General features: G+C 24.3%; 1 protein-coding gene across 37 annotated transcripts in view; it reads left to right on the top strand.

Annotated features, from left to right (window-relative positions):
- The window catches only part of LOC119680541 (calcium-activated potassium channel slowpoke), a 71,431-nt gene that overhangs the window by 20,162 nt on the left and 32,083 nt on the right, over positions 1-19,186 (top strand). For 16 of the 37 annotated variants that reach the window (XM_038093403.1, XM_038093404.1, XM_038093405.1 and 13 more), the window contains exons 3-7: positions 1,259-1,417; positions 1,551-1,662; positions 1,841-1,992; positions 2,430-2,597; positions 9,087-9,178. In XM_038093403.1, coding sequence (XP_037949331.1) covers positions 1,259-1,417; positions 1,551-1,662; positions 1,841-1,992; positions 2,430-2,597; positions 9,087-9,178 — 683 coding nt within the window. Of the gene's footprint in view, positions 1-1,258; positions 1,418-1,550; positions 1,663-1,840; positions 1,993-2,429; positions 2,598-6,112; positions 6,205-9,086; positions 9,179-12,917; positions 13,010-19,186 lie in introns of all 37 variants that reach the window. The other 21 variants (XM_038093393.1, XM_038093396.1, XM_038093412.1 and 18 more) reach the window with 2 other exon arrangements.

Genomic DNA, 19,186 nt, shown 5'->3' with positions numbered 1-19,186 from the left:
TTTAAGCGGACATGAATCAATTGTTCGAGTGCGCAATTAAAAACGTATTAATTTTGCAGCAAACAAGCAAATTGCAGCACATCGTGTAATAAATTTTGTATCCGCAGACATGATTGCCATACATTCTCGGCTGCGGCTGTGGCTGCGGCTCTTCTTACTTTACCGATTACGTGAAGTGTTGGTGAAGAGTGTGCGGGCATACACAGGCAAAATGTTACTGAACGTTGGCAGGTCGCAAGTGCAACCAAGTTCTATCTGATAAGTTGTGTCGGTGTCCAAATGATGGGTTTCCTATGTACGATTACAATGAAATCATTTCGAAAAGCTTTTTTATGTGCCAGCACACAAGGTGTGCATTGGTATATGTGTGTACTGCACATTTTTGAGGATATAAGCTCACATTGTGTGCATGTAAAAATGTGTGCGTGTGAAATTATATGCTTATTATATGCTTTCCTCAACAACCCCTCAAAGGCATTATAAATTACGGATTAAGGAAAATATTGATGTAGTTATAGATTAATATCTATAAAACCCTTTCTGCTTTAATTGATGTGAACGTTTTTAATTAAACAAAAGATTAAATAATAAATTTGTGCAATTTACTAAAAGTGCTGATAACCAATTATGTGAAAATTCCGCTTTATTGAATTATTATATTTAAAGTTTTTAGTATACTGAAATATGAATTATAATGCACTTTGTTTTTTCATATTCATTTTTCATACTCTTGTACTACTCTTCATACTCTCCATAGTTTCTAGTATTACTCTTGGCCAATAATATTTTATAAAATTTTTATCAACATCCGGCGTGTTGAAATGCAACAGGTGGCCCGGTGCCTCCTCTTCTTGTACCAATGAAAATGTACTACAGGAGATTGAGCAAGGCACGCCGATATATATTATCCTAGATACTTTTGATGTACTTCTGTGTATCAAGTCGGAGAGTCTACATTTGGAGTACAGAGACCATGTAGCTCTTAACCTGAGTACTGAAGAAAACAAAAAGAATAAGAAAACAGAAGATAAAATAAGAAAAATGTAACAATAAAAATACGAAAGAATAAATTTACTAATATTTTTGTTACAAATCATGTACATATATATACTTTAATACTAATAAGGCTAATCAAAATTAGCGCTATTCGATATTTGGACTCGGAGGTTTAAGTCAGATTTTTATAAATCTTATACGTTAAGAAATGTCTTATTCTTTATTTAATATCGATTGATTTTTTTTTTTTTTAATTTTACAGGTCGTACTTGTTTTTATACTCAGCATTGCATCTCTCATCATATATTTTGTGGACGCATCTAGTGAAGAAGTCGAAAGATGCCAAAAATGGAGTAATAACATTACCCAACAAATCGATCTCGCATTCAATATATTTTTTATGGTTTACTTTTTTATACGAGTAAGTTTTTGTGTTTTTAATATTTCAGTTTTATGATGCAATTGATTTTACTAAAACTATATTTTTATTTTTTTTTATAAATTTATTCCTTTTCTTTTGCTTTTCAATTATTTATTTATTTTGTTTTTTACAGTTCATAGCGGCGTCAGATAAGCTTTGGTTTATGTTAGAAATGTACAGTTTTGTAGATTATTTTACAATACCCCCGTCCTTTGTATCAATATATTTAGATCGAACATGGATCGGTAAGCAAAATTTGTATATAAAACAAATTTTCGGTGGCAATGTGGTAAACTATTTTATTCAAAACTAGTTTGCTTGATTGCTTTGGAAAATTTGTTTCAATTATTAGAATATATTTGATCGAAATGAATGTGTGCAATGAGCTTTACTCCATAACCAAAGATTTCAAAATCTCTGTAGGTCTTCGATTTCTTCGAGCACTTCGTCTCATGACTGTCCCGGATATTTTACAATATTTAAACGTACTTAAAACATCGAGCTCGATACGTTTAGCTCAATTAGTATCCATTTTTATATCAGTTTGGTTAACAGCAGCGGGCATTATACATCTGGTAAGTAAATAAATACGAGTAATATAGAATTTTTATATACACAATTGACACAATAGAGTAGTTACGATACAGCATTTGGTAAAAGTAAGTCTTGTAGCTAAGCCAGAGTACATTATAACGCAAGAATTACTTATAACAAATGATAGTAGAGTTTATTATTTAAACATAAAATCAATAATTTATAATAAGTTTCATGCAGAAATATAGAAAACAAAATATCATTTTTTAAAATTCAAATCTGAAACCTATCCTATGTAACTATTTTTCCACTTTCAATAGCTAATAATTTAACATTTTTGTATTTTTGGAAACAATATACAAAATTATTCAACAGATTGTGTCCAATAGTATAGTTCGATAGTATGAAAAAGTAAAGATACATTTCAAATTGTTGTACTTATTGGAAATTTTGTTATTTTTACTTATTTAAAAACAAGCTGGAAAACTCTGGTGATCCATTGGATTTTAATAATGCTCATCGATTATCCTATTGGACCTGTGTCTATTTCCTAATTGTGACCATGTCAACGGTAGGATATGGTGACGTATACTGTGAGACTGTTTTGGGAAGAACATTTCTAGTGTTCTTCCTACTCGTCGGCTTGGTAAGTAATATATCTATGCTTTATTAATAAAAATAACAATTAAATTATATTGTATATTTATTTTGTGGTTTAAAGTGACTTTTTATATGATATATACTGTATAGCCGCCGTCATATTCTTTTGAAATGTTAAGCATCTAAAATACAAGTGTTACAACAAAATATGATGAGGTTCGAATTTTAAACATTTCAAGTTTAACTATGGGAAGGGATGTATTTCATAGGGGTTGAGTAAGAAAATACAAGGGCTTCTGTTACGATATAACATCAGATTGGAGTGAGGTTTTTAGAGATAGTTTGTGTGAATGATAAAACTATTAAGATAATAAAATCAATACTTATTTCTTTATTTAAAATGTAGAATAAATTAGCACAGTTTAACTAATTAAGTAAATATATTAAAACATAATCATTTTAATTAATTAATAAAGTAATTTCTTCTTGGTTGCTACATACATTTAGAATTGTGGTAATTTGGTAAAACTACGTCGATGATGTAAATACTTTCCATTATTTTGACTTAAATACGTTTATAATATTTCCTAATATATTCAATACAGAAACAATAAAAAAATAGTTGATCATTAGCATATTTATGCTTCACATTAAAATATGCACATTATCATCACAAGAATTCTTTTGTAGTTTTATTTAAATATTTTTTCTCTAGTATATACATCTTCTCTTCTCACAATTGAAATTAATTTTAATTTTCCTATAGTAAGTTATTATTTTTGGTTTTGGATTTGAAGACAACTAATAATTTTAGCTTAAAATTTTTTGTCTCTCCTTGCCCTTACGGTTCCAAATCGTATCCATACATACATGTACACATTCATACATATCGATGTGTTTCTTTTGCATGAATAATTCAGTTTTTTCTTATTTTTTTTTTTTTTGATTTTTTTAACATGTCAAACTTTTTTTGATTTCACGTGAAAGTACCATAAAAATGGTCAAGGATTTAACATTTGCTACAATGCGAAATATGCTCAAGATATTTGTATTCATATACTTGGGTTCATATTTTATATGTTTTATTAAGTAAATGGTTTACGTTATAGATAATTATGATAAGTAAGAAGAAACCATTTTGAAGCAATTCTCTGCTCAAAGAAATACATTTTTGTATAATACTTTCAATCGTTTATTTATGTATATGATATTGTGTATGTGTTAACTGCATGCAATGCTGGCTGCTGCATATGAATTAAAAGCCTATAGGTACTCGTGGCCATATTAATACTATCAAAAGCAGAGTTGATCAATTAAGCTAAACAAATGCAATACATTTACTAACATCAAAATTTCTCATTTCTCATTTTGGCTTCTAGCCAAAAGAGTAAATGAGGCCAATGCAACTTGCAATCAATCACAATTTAACTCTTAACTTGAACACTAAGCTAGAATTAAAACACTTATTTCGTGCATCTCAATAGCAGCGAAATAAAAGTATTCAGCCTTCATACAACAGGGTTGAGTGTGGAACAAGTACTTTAGTTCTATGTGAAATGTTATTTTGATTAGGTTAAGTTATAAACCAGAAAAGTGTGAAATGTTTATATTAATGTTAATGTTAATGATATGTTAGGAACAGTAACTTAAAATTGATTACATAAAAATAATAATAAACAGATATATACAACAGATATATTACACTAATCTGTTAAATAATTCACTTTTTAAATTATGTAACATAACAGAATATAACTCTTTTTAAAGTCCACTCACTCAATATCATAAAATTAAAAATTAATAATAATTTCCTTTTTTAATTGTTTATAATTGATAAAAAAAAGACTGAAGTAAAACAAAATAAGAGCTTTAAATTAGAAATTAGTTTTTGTTTTTGTTTTTATTATTATGTACGATTCTATATTACAGTCGCCAACGTCAAACAAACTTCGAATACTACTACATAATAATAAAAATAAAGTTAAAAACTGATTTAAAAGCTTTTATTTTTTTTTAATTTTTCTTTTTATCAATTATATATAATAGTTTATTTATATTAAATAATTTCATTACTTCATTAAATTTAAAAACTTGTCTTAATAATGGTAATACTCATGTATCAATAATAGTCGTCCAATATAACGAATATCTAATCTAACGAATGTGGACTTTAACAAACAAGAATTCCCTATCATTCAATTATGTATTCTAATTGACTATATAAAATAGTGAATGATGTAACGAACACTATAGGAAAATAAAACGAATACAAAGGAAATGTCTTTTAAATAATAACGAAAATGCACAACAGAAATGCTGTGGAACTAAGGGTTCCTATGCAATGGGCTGTAGATAACAATATATATTACATCAGCATCATACCTTTACAAGATCCACAAAAGTCAGCGTATAAAAAAAATAATAATAAACAAATGAATTTTGTTTTTTTCAGTAAACACCTTAATTTAAAAAAAGTAACAATTGAATTGATCTGAAAGCTATATTGAGTATCTGTGTTTAATGTATTCATTTGATTTAATAAACTTTTCGATTAACCGAAGGCGCGTGTATAGTAGATACAAACTATATATATGTATTAGAAGTTATAAGTTATGTGTATGTACATTATGTTCAGTAAGACGTTAGGAAAGAGATTTGTAAATGTTTATATTAAAAAAATAATAACAGTCTTAATGAAGAATAACTTTTTTTTTATTACTACTCTAATCTTTGCCGAATAGCTGCAACTAATAACTAACAATAAAAGTGTAAAAAAATACATTTATGTATTAACTACTCAGAAAAATTATTAAATTAATAAATAATTAGTTTCTTGATGCAGAAAATCTTTAATTTAAAAAAATTTCAATAACAAATACAATGGAAGAATGTATCCACATTTTGTGTATTTAACAGATCTGAAGATGTCCAAAGCAACAGAGGTCTTTATATAGGAGTATATTGTATAGATAATGTAATCTTTTTTCAAAAAGAATTGATTAAAAAAATTTCTGATTATATTATTATAAAAAATTAAAAATAATTTTCATTAATTGTTTAAATTAATATTAAATGTTCGTCTTTAGTTTTTTTTATACAGTTCATTGGTAGTATCTGGTTTCAATAATATTAGGACGTAAACTAGGTAGACAGTAGTAAAAAATAGGAATCAATTTTTAAAAGCAAGAAAAATTATAAAAATACAGCTTTCAAAGTCGAAAGCCTTAGATTTAAATTTTATTTTAAATGGCTTAGTGAAATGAAAGCATATATTAAAATATTAGAAACAAATTATAATTATAATATAATTATAATATTAATAATAATAGTAATTATTTATCTATAAAGGCAAGGGAAATTGTTTTTATGGGTTTTTATATATATACTTGTATTTTGTGAAAATTCTATGGGTTGAACTTATGCAATTTTATTTATGTACCTAGGTATAAACATATTGCATTCGACAAGAGATGTTTAAAATATTTAGAATTTTGTTAAAATTGAATATGTGTGCCGCAACAACAACAGAATTATATAATTAAAAATAATAATAAATTCTAGGCAATGTTTGCCAGCAGTATTCCGGAAATTATTGAACTCGTTGGTAGTGGCAATAAATATGGCGGCGAACTTAAAAGAGAACACGGAAAGAGGTAGACTAAAAAAGCCATAATATAAAAAATTAAATTGAAATACAAAAAAAATTTTCTTATTTATTATAATATTAATATATATTATAAATGTATACAATTTGTACGTATAATGCTGTTGTTAATTTTTCTTTTTTCAAAAAACTTAATTCCCGTGATTTTATTATTTTTGGTTACGTTGTGTTTTAAACTAATTTGTTTGCGCAATTTGTTTATGTAAAAACAAAATGGATTCTTGGAATTAAAACAGACTGATTTGGTCCTTTTGCTTCTCAACTCTCTTAACTGCTAATTTTTATTATTGATCACAAAAATTTCAAATTCGGCAATTGTTTATTATATATGAATGTAATAAACGCAAAATATGTTTTCTTTAAATAAATAAAAAAATAATAATAGAAAAATGAAATAAAATGAAAAAGTTCATATTTTTTGCTTGATTTTATTACAAGAGCTTCGTGAACGTTTTTATTTTTGTAAAAATTAAAAAATTATTAAGCACAATTCCTTTAAATGATCAAATATTTTTATTGATTTTGTCCTTAATAATTTTTAGTCTGTTACCCTTTTTTATTTGATTTTATTTTATCCAGTATTAAATAGCTTTTTACACACTTCCTTAAGAGTTTTCTTTTTCTTTTATGTTTGGCGTTTCAAATGTAGAATTCATTAATCTTCAATATACAATACATGTTTCGTCTTGTTTTTATTTGAAGACTTCAGTCCTTTAATTTGAACAACATATTAAGTTTACTCATTATAATGATTTCAAACATATGAAAGTAAAGTAGTGTCAAAATTTCCCTCACTGCGTCAAATCTCATAAACATCAAAACATAAAATGCCACTGTTTACCGGAAGTAAAGTCTTACTCGTTGCAAAGACTATGTTGTAACTCGGATAGCATTTATTGCTCTCCGAGTCACCTTTTAAATGTGATATAACGAGTCACATTTTCAATGTAATAATATTAAATATTTTATTAAATTTACTTTAATGGGTTTTATACTTATAATTCATTTAGCATTCATTAGTATACTACACAATTATTTAACACAGAAAATTTTCTTTCAAGCCCACATGAATTTTAATTTTCTTTGCTTTTAACGCTTAATTTATAACAATAAAGCTATATTTAAAACAATGTATCTTAGTTTATTTTTATGTAGTTTGTATTAAACTTATTATTCCTATAGTACAGTACTATATATATATATATATATATATATATATATATATATACTATATATATATATATATATATATATATATTATGTTTAAATCATTATGAATTTTGTTTGAAAACTTTCAAGTTCCAGAATCTCTATGTCAAAGCATCTTGCCTATAGGTTAGCTTAGATATTTTTTAATCTACCTATAAGGGAATGTGAGAGACAATTTTAAATAGAATTCTAGAACGGTACCTCAATGAATATTACTGATTGTTTGTTAGTTTTGTATAACAATATTTTGCTGTTTTTTTAATATAAATTCAAGTAGCACAAACTTTTGATCTTTTCGACTCAATTTGAAAAAATTAGAACTAAATTTTCCCACACCAATAATGTTCCCACATTATTAACATTAGTTGAGACTATAAGACTTTTGTTTAACTTATGTTGACAAATAATTTTAATTTTAAAAATCTAATACAAACTATAAGTGTTTGTATCAATGCAAATTATTGTTGCTCAATCTTGCAATTGTGTGCCAAAACTTATTCTTTTCATTAAATACTTATTTGAACAAGTTCAGAAATATGTACTTTTAGGTACATAGTTGTTCATAATATTTTAAGTACAAATATTTAAGTGGCATTTTGGTTGCTTTTTAAAAAATATAAACTACTATATACATATAATTTTGTACACACACACATATATACCTATATAACACATATACATATAACATACTTGCTATATATATATATTATACATACATACATACGTACATATATATATATTAAGTTTTATATATATGTATATATACATTTTGAAATTACGCTACTCATTATGTATTTACGATTTTAATGTTCTTAGCAAATATATAAATGTTTTTTTTTTAATTTGTTAATATTTAAATTAAATATTTTAGAGAATTTGTATTAAAATATAACACATCTAAGCAGTTATTTTATTTGTATTTGTTTTTCACTTTAAATAAACGTAATCGATATCACTTCACCTCACTTTAAGCCACCTCTTCGTTACAAATTCACTTCACATAACATTAATCAACTCACTGAATCTTTGGGTAAACTTTCATTTTAAACTTAGCTGAGGATAATGTAGAAGAAAAAATGGAGGGTCTTTATTTTGTAAAAAGTGTTAGATATTTTTCTAAAGTACTGTAATATATAAGTAATATGTAATTATTAACTATACAACTCTTTTACAAGTTTATTGTTTGTTCTAGAAATCTAAGCTTTGCTTTAAGTCTTTGTATTTGGTGTAAATGGTGTATTAAAAGTAAAAACAAAAGGTTTTAGGTGTGGTGAGCTTTAATATTGTTGTTTGTGATGTAAATGATGTAAAATATTGATGTAATCAAGTAACGATTACTTAGGTGTGGTAAGCTTTTCAAAAAATGGCTTATGTGTAAGATATAAATGGTAAGGAATGTGTACTTGCTGTGTTGATCAAGTTGCCTGCCTGATGCGTTATTCGATGTAAGCTATATGATCTTGCATCGTAATTATAAGAGCTTCGATGGAGTTTTGTAATTTAAAAATAACTAAAACAATTGCACGATTTGTGCACTACTGTACAAAAAATTCTTTAATATTAAATGATTGATTTATGGGCTACAGGTCATACATATTTTTGTAAATAAATTAGCTTAAAATCTAAGAAGAGTTTTAAACGTGTAATGTGTGTTGAATTTAGGCTGTGTTCGCTAGTTGGATACCAGAAATCACAGAACTGGCTGCCCAAAGAAGCAAATATGGTGGAACATATAGCAAGGATCCTAGAAAAAGGTACACACCCTCTGCGTTGTACCTCCACACATGAAACTATCAAAATTTAAAATATAAACTAAAATATCTGTTTCATTTTTATTTTTTTATTTTAAATTTTTTATTTAATTTATTTTTGACATTAGCTTTCATTACTAATAAGAAATTTATTTTAATCTTATATATTTAATATAGAGAAACATTTAAAAATCAACAAAATATTATGTTATACTTTTGTTATACATTATACAGTTTTTAACAAAAATAAAATAGCTTTTAATATTTAATATTATTTATAAATTATTTTCGTTTGTGTTTAATTTGTTTAACGTATGAATTTGCATATTCAAACATTTGATTTTTTCTCTGCATTTATCACTGTGCACTCCGAAATAAGAAAATGTACAACTTTAATGAAAAAAGAGGTTCAATTGATGAATCCATAACCTCTATTCTCATGTGTCATTAAATTTAATTTCATGAACAAAAATGCTTAAAAGTTATTTTAAATATTACACAAATTAAGTTTTAATCAAATAATTATAATTATTTTTAATTGGTTCTTTCAAAATTTTGTGCGTTAAGTTCTGTGCAAATAAATTGATCAAAAAGGCATTGGTTTCTTGGCGGCATGTGTCTATGTTTAGCTTCAAAAATATAAAATAAATAAAGAAAAAGTATTTTTAACAAACAAAAAATATGATTCCAGTTAGCGACCAAACTAAAAAGCATTAATTTGCCAGGAATTAAAACTAAATTTATATTTTATAACAATCATTGGTGTCTATGTATTTCGAATCCTTCTGTAAATTGTTTATTGCGATTTTTCTCAACTTGATCTCAAATAACAAATTACTAAAATTTATTTTATATTCTTTCATTCATTTTACTTTGATATTAAATTGCTAAATTAATTAAGTATATAAATTATGATCAAGTGCTGTTCAAAATATTTTATACAATACTCGATACTCTTACATAGTATATATCGTTAACTCTCAAAACTTTTACATAAGGTATGTAGTGTTTTGTTTTTGTTTAATTATTCTGTTAATAACATATTTAAAGTTTTTCAAAAGAACATAAACATTTGCAAAAATGAAAATAATTAAAAGACAAAACTGCATGTTTACATAGTAGTTTCTTTCATTAAATAATCATATATCATTATTATTCATGATTACATATAGAGATTATATCGAAATAAATTAATTTTAAATATGTTTTTTTAACAAAAGTATAAGCTCTTCTGTGGCTATGAATTATTTATATACTAATGATGGAACTATGTAAAAAGAAATAATATTTGAAAAAACTATATTATTGCTTTAGACATATGCATATGCATATGCTTAAATATGCATATATATATATAATATTCTGGCATTAGTAATTAAAACTAATTTAATGAATATATACAAATCAGCTTTTTTATATTTTGCAGTTTCAAAATTATGTAAATTAAAAATAATGTAAATTTACAGAAGTATTTGACTATATAATCGTTCAGCAAAAATTAAATTTATAAGCATAATTTAAATAAATTTTATAAAACTACATGTAATCACAGAAATCGATGTATTTTTGAGGCCAAAAATTATTGAGTTTTCTACTAGAATGTTAATTAAAAACAGAAATTAATTTGATTAATTATTAATTTGTTTGAAAAGAAAATTCTCAAAGCGAGCAAATATAAGACACACAAGAAATTTATTTATTATCACATCAAAATAAATATATTAAAATTTCTTAAATGTCTTTTAAATTTTCGTTTTTTATTTAAATATCGTCCACTTTATGAGCACAAAACTTTAATTTGGACACTAAAATCATTTCCTATTTAATAAAGTAAATCAATTACACGGAATCCAAAGTAATTTCTTAAAATGTTTTTAATAAAATTTAATTTGAATATAAAGTCTTATATCAAACGTTTGATTTAATGCAGTTTTACACTATTCGCTCTCATACTTTTTTATATTAATTAAACATATTATATATTATTAATTTATTTTTAAATTAAATTTAAATGTTTTAGCGTTTCTTATTAGAAAATTAATAAATTTCGCTTGTATTTTTTATTTTGAAATTATATTGTTTCTTTTAAATAAATTAATATTAAGAATTTAGTTAAAGTTACAGAATTCATGAGTTTTTTAAAATGTAGTTAAAATTGTTACAGAAATATTATAAAAGTTCAAATAATAATTTTACAATTACGATTTTAAAATTTTGTTAAAGTTTTTATTGCTTGCACTGCCTTTACGTATGCCGCAGCCACGCATTAAAATTAAAATTTGAGAGTGTATACTGCTTAATATATCCGTATCGAAACTTAAGAATAAACAAACAGACATCATACAAAATTTTAATAAATTCATATTACTTTACAATTCATAAAACATTTTACTTTAATATCCCTGCCAACTACAATTCGCCATCAAAATCAAAATCAAATCAATACCAATGCTATCGCCCTTACCTTCAAACTCTATATTAAAACAACAGAAATAGTCTTATTAGTATAATTAATATTAAAGTAAATATTCTTTCATGTAGAATAATTAATCTGAAATGCAAGTTTGACTTTCTAGAAGTAACATAATTGTAAGTTATAAACAATTTTTCAAATATAAATATTAATATCATTTTGTATTCTTTAGATTTAAGTTTCATGGCACACTAAAAGAAGTTATTTGACACAAACCAAATTTATATATATTTATAAATATATTTGTTTTTATTTTTATCTGTATAGACATTTTTTGAGATTCAACTGACTAGCACATCTATAATATGTGTATTTTCTTAAAAATTAGTTGGTACTTACTAAAACACCGTCTCCCAAGAAATCGAAGCCTTTTTGCAAAATGTAGAATCATTTAAAACTCTAACTTTATTAGTGTTTAGAAATATTTACAAAATTAAATTTCTTAATGTATAAAGAGATTATAATTAACATAAAAAACAAGAAAATTAAACTTAATTTGTCACTTCATAACATTGTGTGAAAGTGTCGGTTGTTTATGTATATACTTTATCTATAAAACTATTTATTAATTAGCTTTTTTATTAATTGTGCTTTATTTTATTAATTTTTGTTTCTATAATATATTACTGTTGGACTTATATTTATGACTAAGGAGCGATTAAGGCCCCGTTCGCATTTCCATTTAATGAAAACAAATATATTATATTATATATATATATATATATATATATATATATATATGTGTGTATATATATATATATATACATATATAATATATATATATATATATATATATATATATATATATATATATGCATATACATTATATATAAAATAATTCAGTTCATTTTATTATCATTTATATTACAAATTTGTGAAACATACTTTTTATATATAGGTGAGTAAACAGAACTATAGTGGTTAATATGAAACGGAGCCTTAATCAAATTTTAACGAAAAAATGTTTATTCTTTTTTAAATATCGTTAGGTCATCACCAAGAACAAAATAACCAATAAACGAGTCTTAACCAAATTTATATTATTGGCATTACAATTTAAACGAAAATATAGGTGTAAGCTTCATAACTCTTTCAATGTTTTTCAGTATCTACGCAAAAGTCAAAAAATTACATTATAGTATATCTGAAATTCTTACTATAACCAAGTATAAAATGTTTTTAATTCCGAAATTTTTAAATTGATTTGAATTGAATTTTAAAATTATACGCATACTTCTTCACTATCATTTCTCATATCTAATAAAACAGGCGATATTTGCAAGTTGTATACCTGAGATTATAGACTTGATTGGAACAAGAGCTAAATATGGGGGCACATTAAAAAATGAGAAGGGTCGAAGGTGAGATTTTAAAATTATCAATCAAACATGAAAAAATCGTACCATAATTAGATATTTAGTTTAATAATTGTTAAAATTGTTTTATTTTAAAATAATGTTACTACAAAACCAACAACAAATATTTTAAACAGCTTTTAAGTATCTTTAATTTTTTTTGTTAAATAAAAATAAAATACGTTTTGAAATAAATAAACACCAAATCAAAATGAAATTTCTGCGTACCCTCAAAGTTATATTTTAATTGAATTTATTTTTACAAAAGAATTTTTAATTATATTTATTTGCGGCTCATTCATTAAACACATAATAATTAATTTAATAAGAAATCTTTTGTGTTGCTCTTTACCATTAGCGAGCATAATAATTTAAATAATTTAATTTCTTTTATTAAATTGAGAGTTGATGAAAGTTATTCGAGGTGAGAGATATATATCAATAATAAATAAATGGATGTTTTTTATATTGATTCATTTTAAAAAAAGGATACTTATGAGTTCAAAACTCGATTGACTCAATTAGATATTAGTACATGTAAATTACAATTCGTACCTATAATTATAACTGTAACTGTAACTGTAACTGTAACTGTAACTGTAACTGTAACTGTAACTGTAACTGTAACTGTAACTGTAACTGTAACTGTAACTGTAACTGTAACTGTAACTGTAACTGTAACTGTAACTGTAACTGTAACTGTAACTGTAACTGTAACTGTAACTGTAACTGTAACTGTAACTGTAACTGTAACTGTAACTGTAACTGTAACTGTTACTGTAACTGTAACTGTAACTGTAACTGTAACTGTAACTGTAACTGTAACTGTAACTGTAACTGTAACTGTAACTGTAACTGTAACTGTAACTTTAAATGTAACTGCAATGAACCTTAAACTCTTGAACTCTCTCATCATAAATGTTTATTTATCACATTAGATATCTAAAAATATACTACAGAAATGTTGATTTCCTAAATTTAATTTTTCCAACATTAAACAATTGATCTCTGGTAGAAAGTTCAGTTTTTGAAAACTGTAATATCCTTTTTTTTTAATTTCTAAATAGGTATTGGTATAGAGCAACAAAAGTATAATATTTCATTTAATTTTATAAACCCCAATATTTCTACATAATAAAAATGATGAAATTTTAATTTGGTTTATTTATTTTATATTACTAACAATAACAAAGACTTAGTTTACATCATGAATTATTTTGGGTGTTAAGCATATTAACATAAAAATATCAATATTTTCTTATATAAAATTAGTAACAGTTTTTTTTTTTGAAAAATTGAGAAAATATTGTTTTAATTTGTTCAAAGCATTAATCCCACATATCTCATCATTATTAATTTTGTTAATTAACATTCTTCGGTTCCTCATAATCTTGACATACAATACAAATATTCGTATAAAATAAGATATACAAATTGATTCAATAATAACTAATTCGCTGATTTCATAGTCAAAAAAATTATTACAAAATGACAATATATTGAAAATAAAATTTCTAAATATTTTTATTAAAATATTTTTAAATTTATGATTTTACTAAATGCAATCATGAACCTCATTCATAAACATATATACATATACAATTTTATGTTTTAATTTCTAAGATTACAATTAAGTTTTATGTTAAGTTTTTGTTACTGTAATGTTACTCATATGCCTATTCTATTAACCAAAGTAAATTATCGTAATTTTATTTTTCAAGCAATTTTAAATTTAAAAAGAAAAATCATATAAACTCATGTTGCACGCTTCGTGTTGTGTTTTATTTAAAGTAAATTATTGATATTAATAACATAACTAAAATACTGTAATTCTGTCTGACTGTCTCTCTTTCTCTCTCTCTCTCTCTCTCTCTGTCTCTCTGTATGTGTCCTTAAGATCGAATGTATTTGCTGATTGGTGTTTATTTTGTTTTTTTTATGTGAAGTAATTGTACTTGTAAACGTAATCAATAGAGATTCTTGTAATTTAAACATTTTGAATTTATTAAAGTTTATTAAATTAAAGTTTTTTATGTTGATTTCTTTGTTCAAATGCAGTATATTTGTATGTACTAATATTATTTTTAAAATTAAGTTGCTGTTTTGCTTTATATAACTTACGAACGTTGTTAGCTGTTCTTTATATCTTGAGAAGTACAAAAACAGATAGGAGTTTTATGAACGGTCACGTAGGCCTGATTGCTTAAATACTAAAAAAAATTTGTTAAACAACATCTTATTTTGATAAATTCATAAAACGAAGTTCGTACAAAAAATTGACCAAATAGTTTAAATGACTCAGATACAAGTGAGTTACAGAATTAGCATAATTATAGTACTGGAATTCAATGAGGAGGCAATAATCAATATGAAAGTTGTACAAACATTTGGTTAAAATATTTCTGAATGTTGAAATATTAATTTCGATCGTGTTCATATTAGGAGTCCTTTATGAAATTTTATCCATTTTAATAAATTTTCAGATATTGTTTACATACTTATAAAATTTTTAATTTTTTAAATTTTGTATTAATAGGAACAAACTCTTAAGTTTAATTACTCTGTAGTGTCAACAAAAAGATTTTGTAAATTTAAACTACAGAATTTATTAATGCTTCTTAATTGGATTATGTTGTATCACAAAACATTTATTTTAAATTTATTGTATGAAAAATGCATTTATGTAATTTCAATACAATACTTCAATATAATAATAGCGTAGAGTTATTATTAATATTACACAAAATATAAATTTACAGAAATTCATGAGTATAAAGCGGTACTCATTCATGAAACCAATAATTTCTCATTATATTGTCCACATAGGACAGTATCCTGCATCAACTAGTACTTAATAGGCAATGAATTGCTACTTCGTAGGGATGCCTTATTAGTTAAAAAAAAATCGATACATGTAAATATTCAGAGAAAGAGACAGCAGCTAATATTCATGAAATAAATCGATTTGCTTCTTCTACATATTTTATTTGTAAACTCATGTTTTAAAAAACCTTACATATTAAATTTATATTTGAAATTGTTTTAAATAACTTCTTAGTTAATTGTATGTGTATGTGTGTCAGTAAATTAATTAAAAAACGAAGTAAGAACGTAATTTTTTTTGTCAGTGTTGTAGATTCTGATTATTTAATTTTGTGTAAATGTGAAACATTCATCAATTGTTTCTCTTTATCATTACATTTGAATAATTTAAATTTTTATTTAATAATTTTAATTTAAATATATATTTTTTAAATTTAATTTAATTTATTTAAGCAGTTATCGAACTAGATCATTTGTTAGTTTATTTTTAAAATTATTTAACTATACAAAAATGAATATTGTTCATTGAAAATACAAAAATATAAATATTTCGTTTAATTAAATAAAATTTTTTGTAAAGTATATGATCAACATCATTGAATATCATTAAGTAGAAGTCGAATTTAATTTAAATACTTAAATTATTAATAATATTTTTATTTAGGTTAACAATCAAATTAATTACATATCACATAAGAGTATATATTAATAAAAAAAATTGTGTGTGGATTCCCTTAAGGATGTAAAAAAGTTTAAAATATAGATTAAAAGTTACTAAATAATCCTTCGCAGTAGGATATTGTCGAAAAGAAAATACTTTCGGGCGCAGTTCGTCATGACAACCACCTTATGCACCACGTACAATAAAAATATATTGTAATTAGCAGTAAAATACACTGTAAAGCAGTAAGAGTTTATTTAAAGCACATTTGTGAAGGATATTCTATATTTATGTCTATTGTTTTTGTAATTAGCATACAATATATAAAAAAACCACCAATCATAAGTTTACGTAATTCATTTTAAATTCAATACATGACTTAGATACGTAATTGGATTAAAATGAAACATTCACTATGTACTACTTATATACATTTAAAACGAACAACTTTTTATGTTAATTGATTACTACTTTTCCACCTAAAATTTTGATTTTACCTACATATTATATTCATACTGTTTGAAACCTTTTTTGAACCTCAGTATTCATGTATTATCACAGTATTGACATTCATGAACCTATACTCGATCCTTATGCTCCTTTAAATTAATTTACCTTTAATTTTAAAAGTACAAAATCATGTCTGTAAATATTGTATATTGTAATATTTTTAGAATGAAAACTTGTAAAAATCTTAAAAATATCTATAGATATTTTATACATTAAACAAAATGCGTGGCAGGGCATTTTAATTCATACTTCTTAGTATTTAATAAAAAAATGACTAAAAAATTTGCTTACACCTCTACACATTTTGATTGATTATTTGGTAATTTTAGTAAAATTTAAAATAACAAAATATTTTATATTGCAACATATTGAACCAAAATTACTGCAAAATTCGTAAATGAATTAAATAAATACACTCACATTAGACAAAATTCCACTTGAAATCAAGAAATTTATTGAAATTGATTGTAAATACGAAATTTAGTTAGTTTAATGTGTATACAAATGAAAGATTCACTTTAAAAGATATTTGAAATTTTGCATCTGTTTGACTACTAATTAGGCATTCAATAAAAAGAAATCATACACATTATTACAATTAAAATTATGTGAATATAATCATTATTTTTAAAATTTTTTTTAGAAACGATTATATTGTATTATATATATTAAGTAGTTAAGAAATTGTATTTATAATTTTGCAAGGTGGTATCTTAATGACACCTACGAGTCAAGAAATAAAAAACAATTTTATGTACATATGTTGTCATATCTAATTTAACAAAAAAGACACAAGAACACCATTATCTGTGCATTCAAGTTAATTAATATATGAATTGATATTATAGCAGCATATTACGATAATGAAATAAAAAGAAAAAAATATTTTTATTAGAGAAAATAAAGGAAGAAAAACTTCAATTGTGGCAACTTTTGCCGATACATATTATTAATGCAACGTATCTGTAAAATAATTCGTTTTCCTTGCAATAAGAGTTGCTCCCATTTCGGTATTTATTTAAAACAAATGATCATATTCACTTTATTGCAATATTACTTGTTATGCGAAGTCCCACAATTTTTAAATAAATATCTATTTTATAGAAAGTGAATCTTTGATTTGAAATTTGTATAGAAACAATTAAATGTATGGCTCACATCTATCATTTCCATACCTCAACTTCTCATTTGTTATTTTGTGCGATTTTATTTGAATTCGTCCACTAAACACCGTTTGTCTTTCTTAATTTTATATACTGTTTGATCACGATTTTTCCATGTTAGTAGTGAATTCATAAAATTATTCATTTTTGTCAAATAACTGGCACCAGCATGTTTAGTTATTTTTTACTCTAGAATTTAGATTTTAAAAATTAGTAGTGCATGTAAGCACAGCTGTTGGATCCTCTTACAACCAACTTAAACCAAATCATCCACCAAGGCACTTTATCTTACGGACTCGATTTATCGCCTGCAAGATCGTGAATGGAATGAGTAACATAGATAACACATAAAAAAATTGTTGTAAAAATAATGTATGTTAAATGCCTGAGTTTGTCATTTGTAAATATGTTCGTGTATCTGCATGTGAAGTAGTTTTTGCGGATTGGTAAATTTTTTATATGAGCAAACGACAGCGAATCAGACATATTGTAAATCTAAAACTTTGCTTAAATATTAATGTTATTTACGTTATTTTAAATGTTAGTAGTAAATTATCATTTTATTTAAGTTAATAATTTGTTTGTATTAAAAACTAGCAACATTTATGGGGTAGCAGACTAAAATTTGCATTTTGTTTAGTTCTATAAAACTACATTATTTTCTTATATTTATATTAAATAAATATTTTTATTTGAACTCAATTTGCAAAAATATAATTTTAATAAGGGTTTTATTTTAATAAAATCTAAAAACTTAGCTTACTTACTTACTAAATACTTTTAAATAAAGTAAATATTTACTATGCACAAATACATACATACACACATACGTACATACAAACTACAAAATATACATAAGAAAACTTTTTGAGAAAATAAAAAAAACATTGCTAAGGTAAACTTATCAAATGTAAATTCATGTAAACTTATTTGTAACTAAACCTAGAAGTAAAAATCATATACGCTAAAAACTAATACACGAAAGATACATAACATATAAGGCCACTCTTTTTAAACATTTTATGC

This window comes from Teleopsis dalmanni, chromosome 2 (assembly GCF_002237135.1).
Source record: "Teleopsis dalmanni isolate 2A chromosome 2, ASM223713v2, whole genome shotgun sequence".
Classification (NCBI taxonomy): domain Eukaryota; kingdom Metazoa; phylum Arthropoda; class Insecta; order Diptera; family Diopsidae; genus Teleopsis; species Teleopsis dalmanni.
Note: the sequence above shows the minus strand (reverse complement) of the source record. Positions and strands in the feature narration are given on the sequence as shown.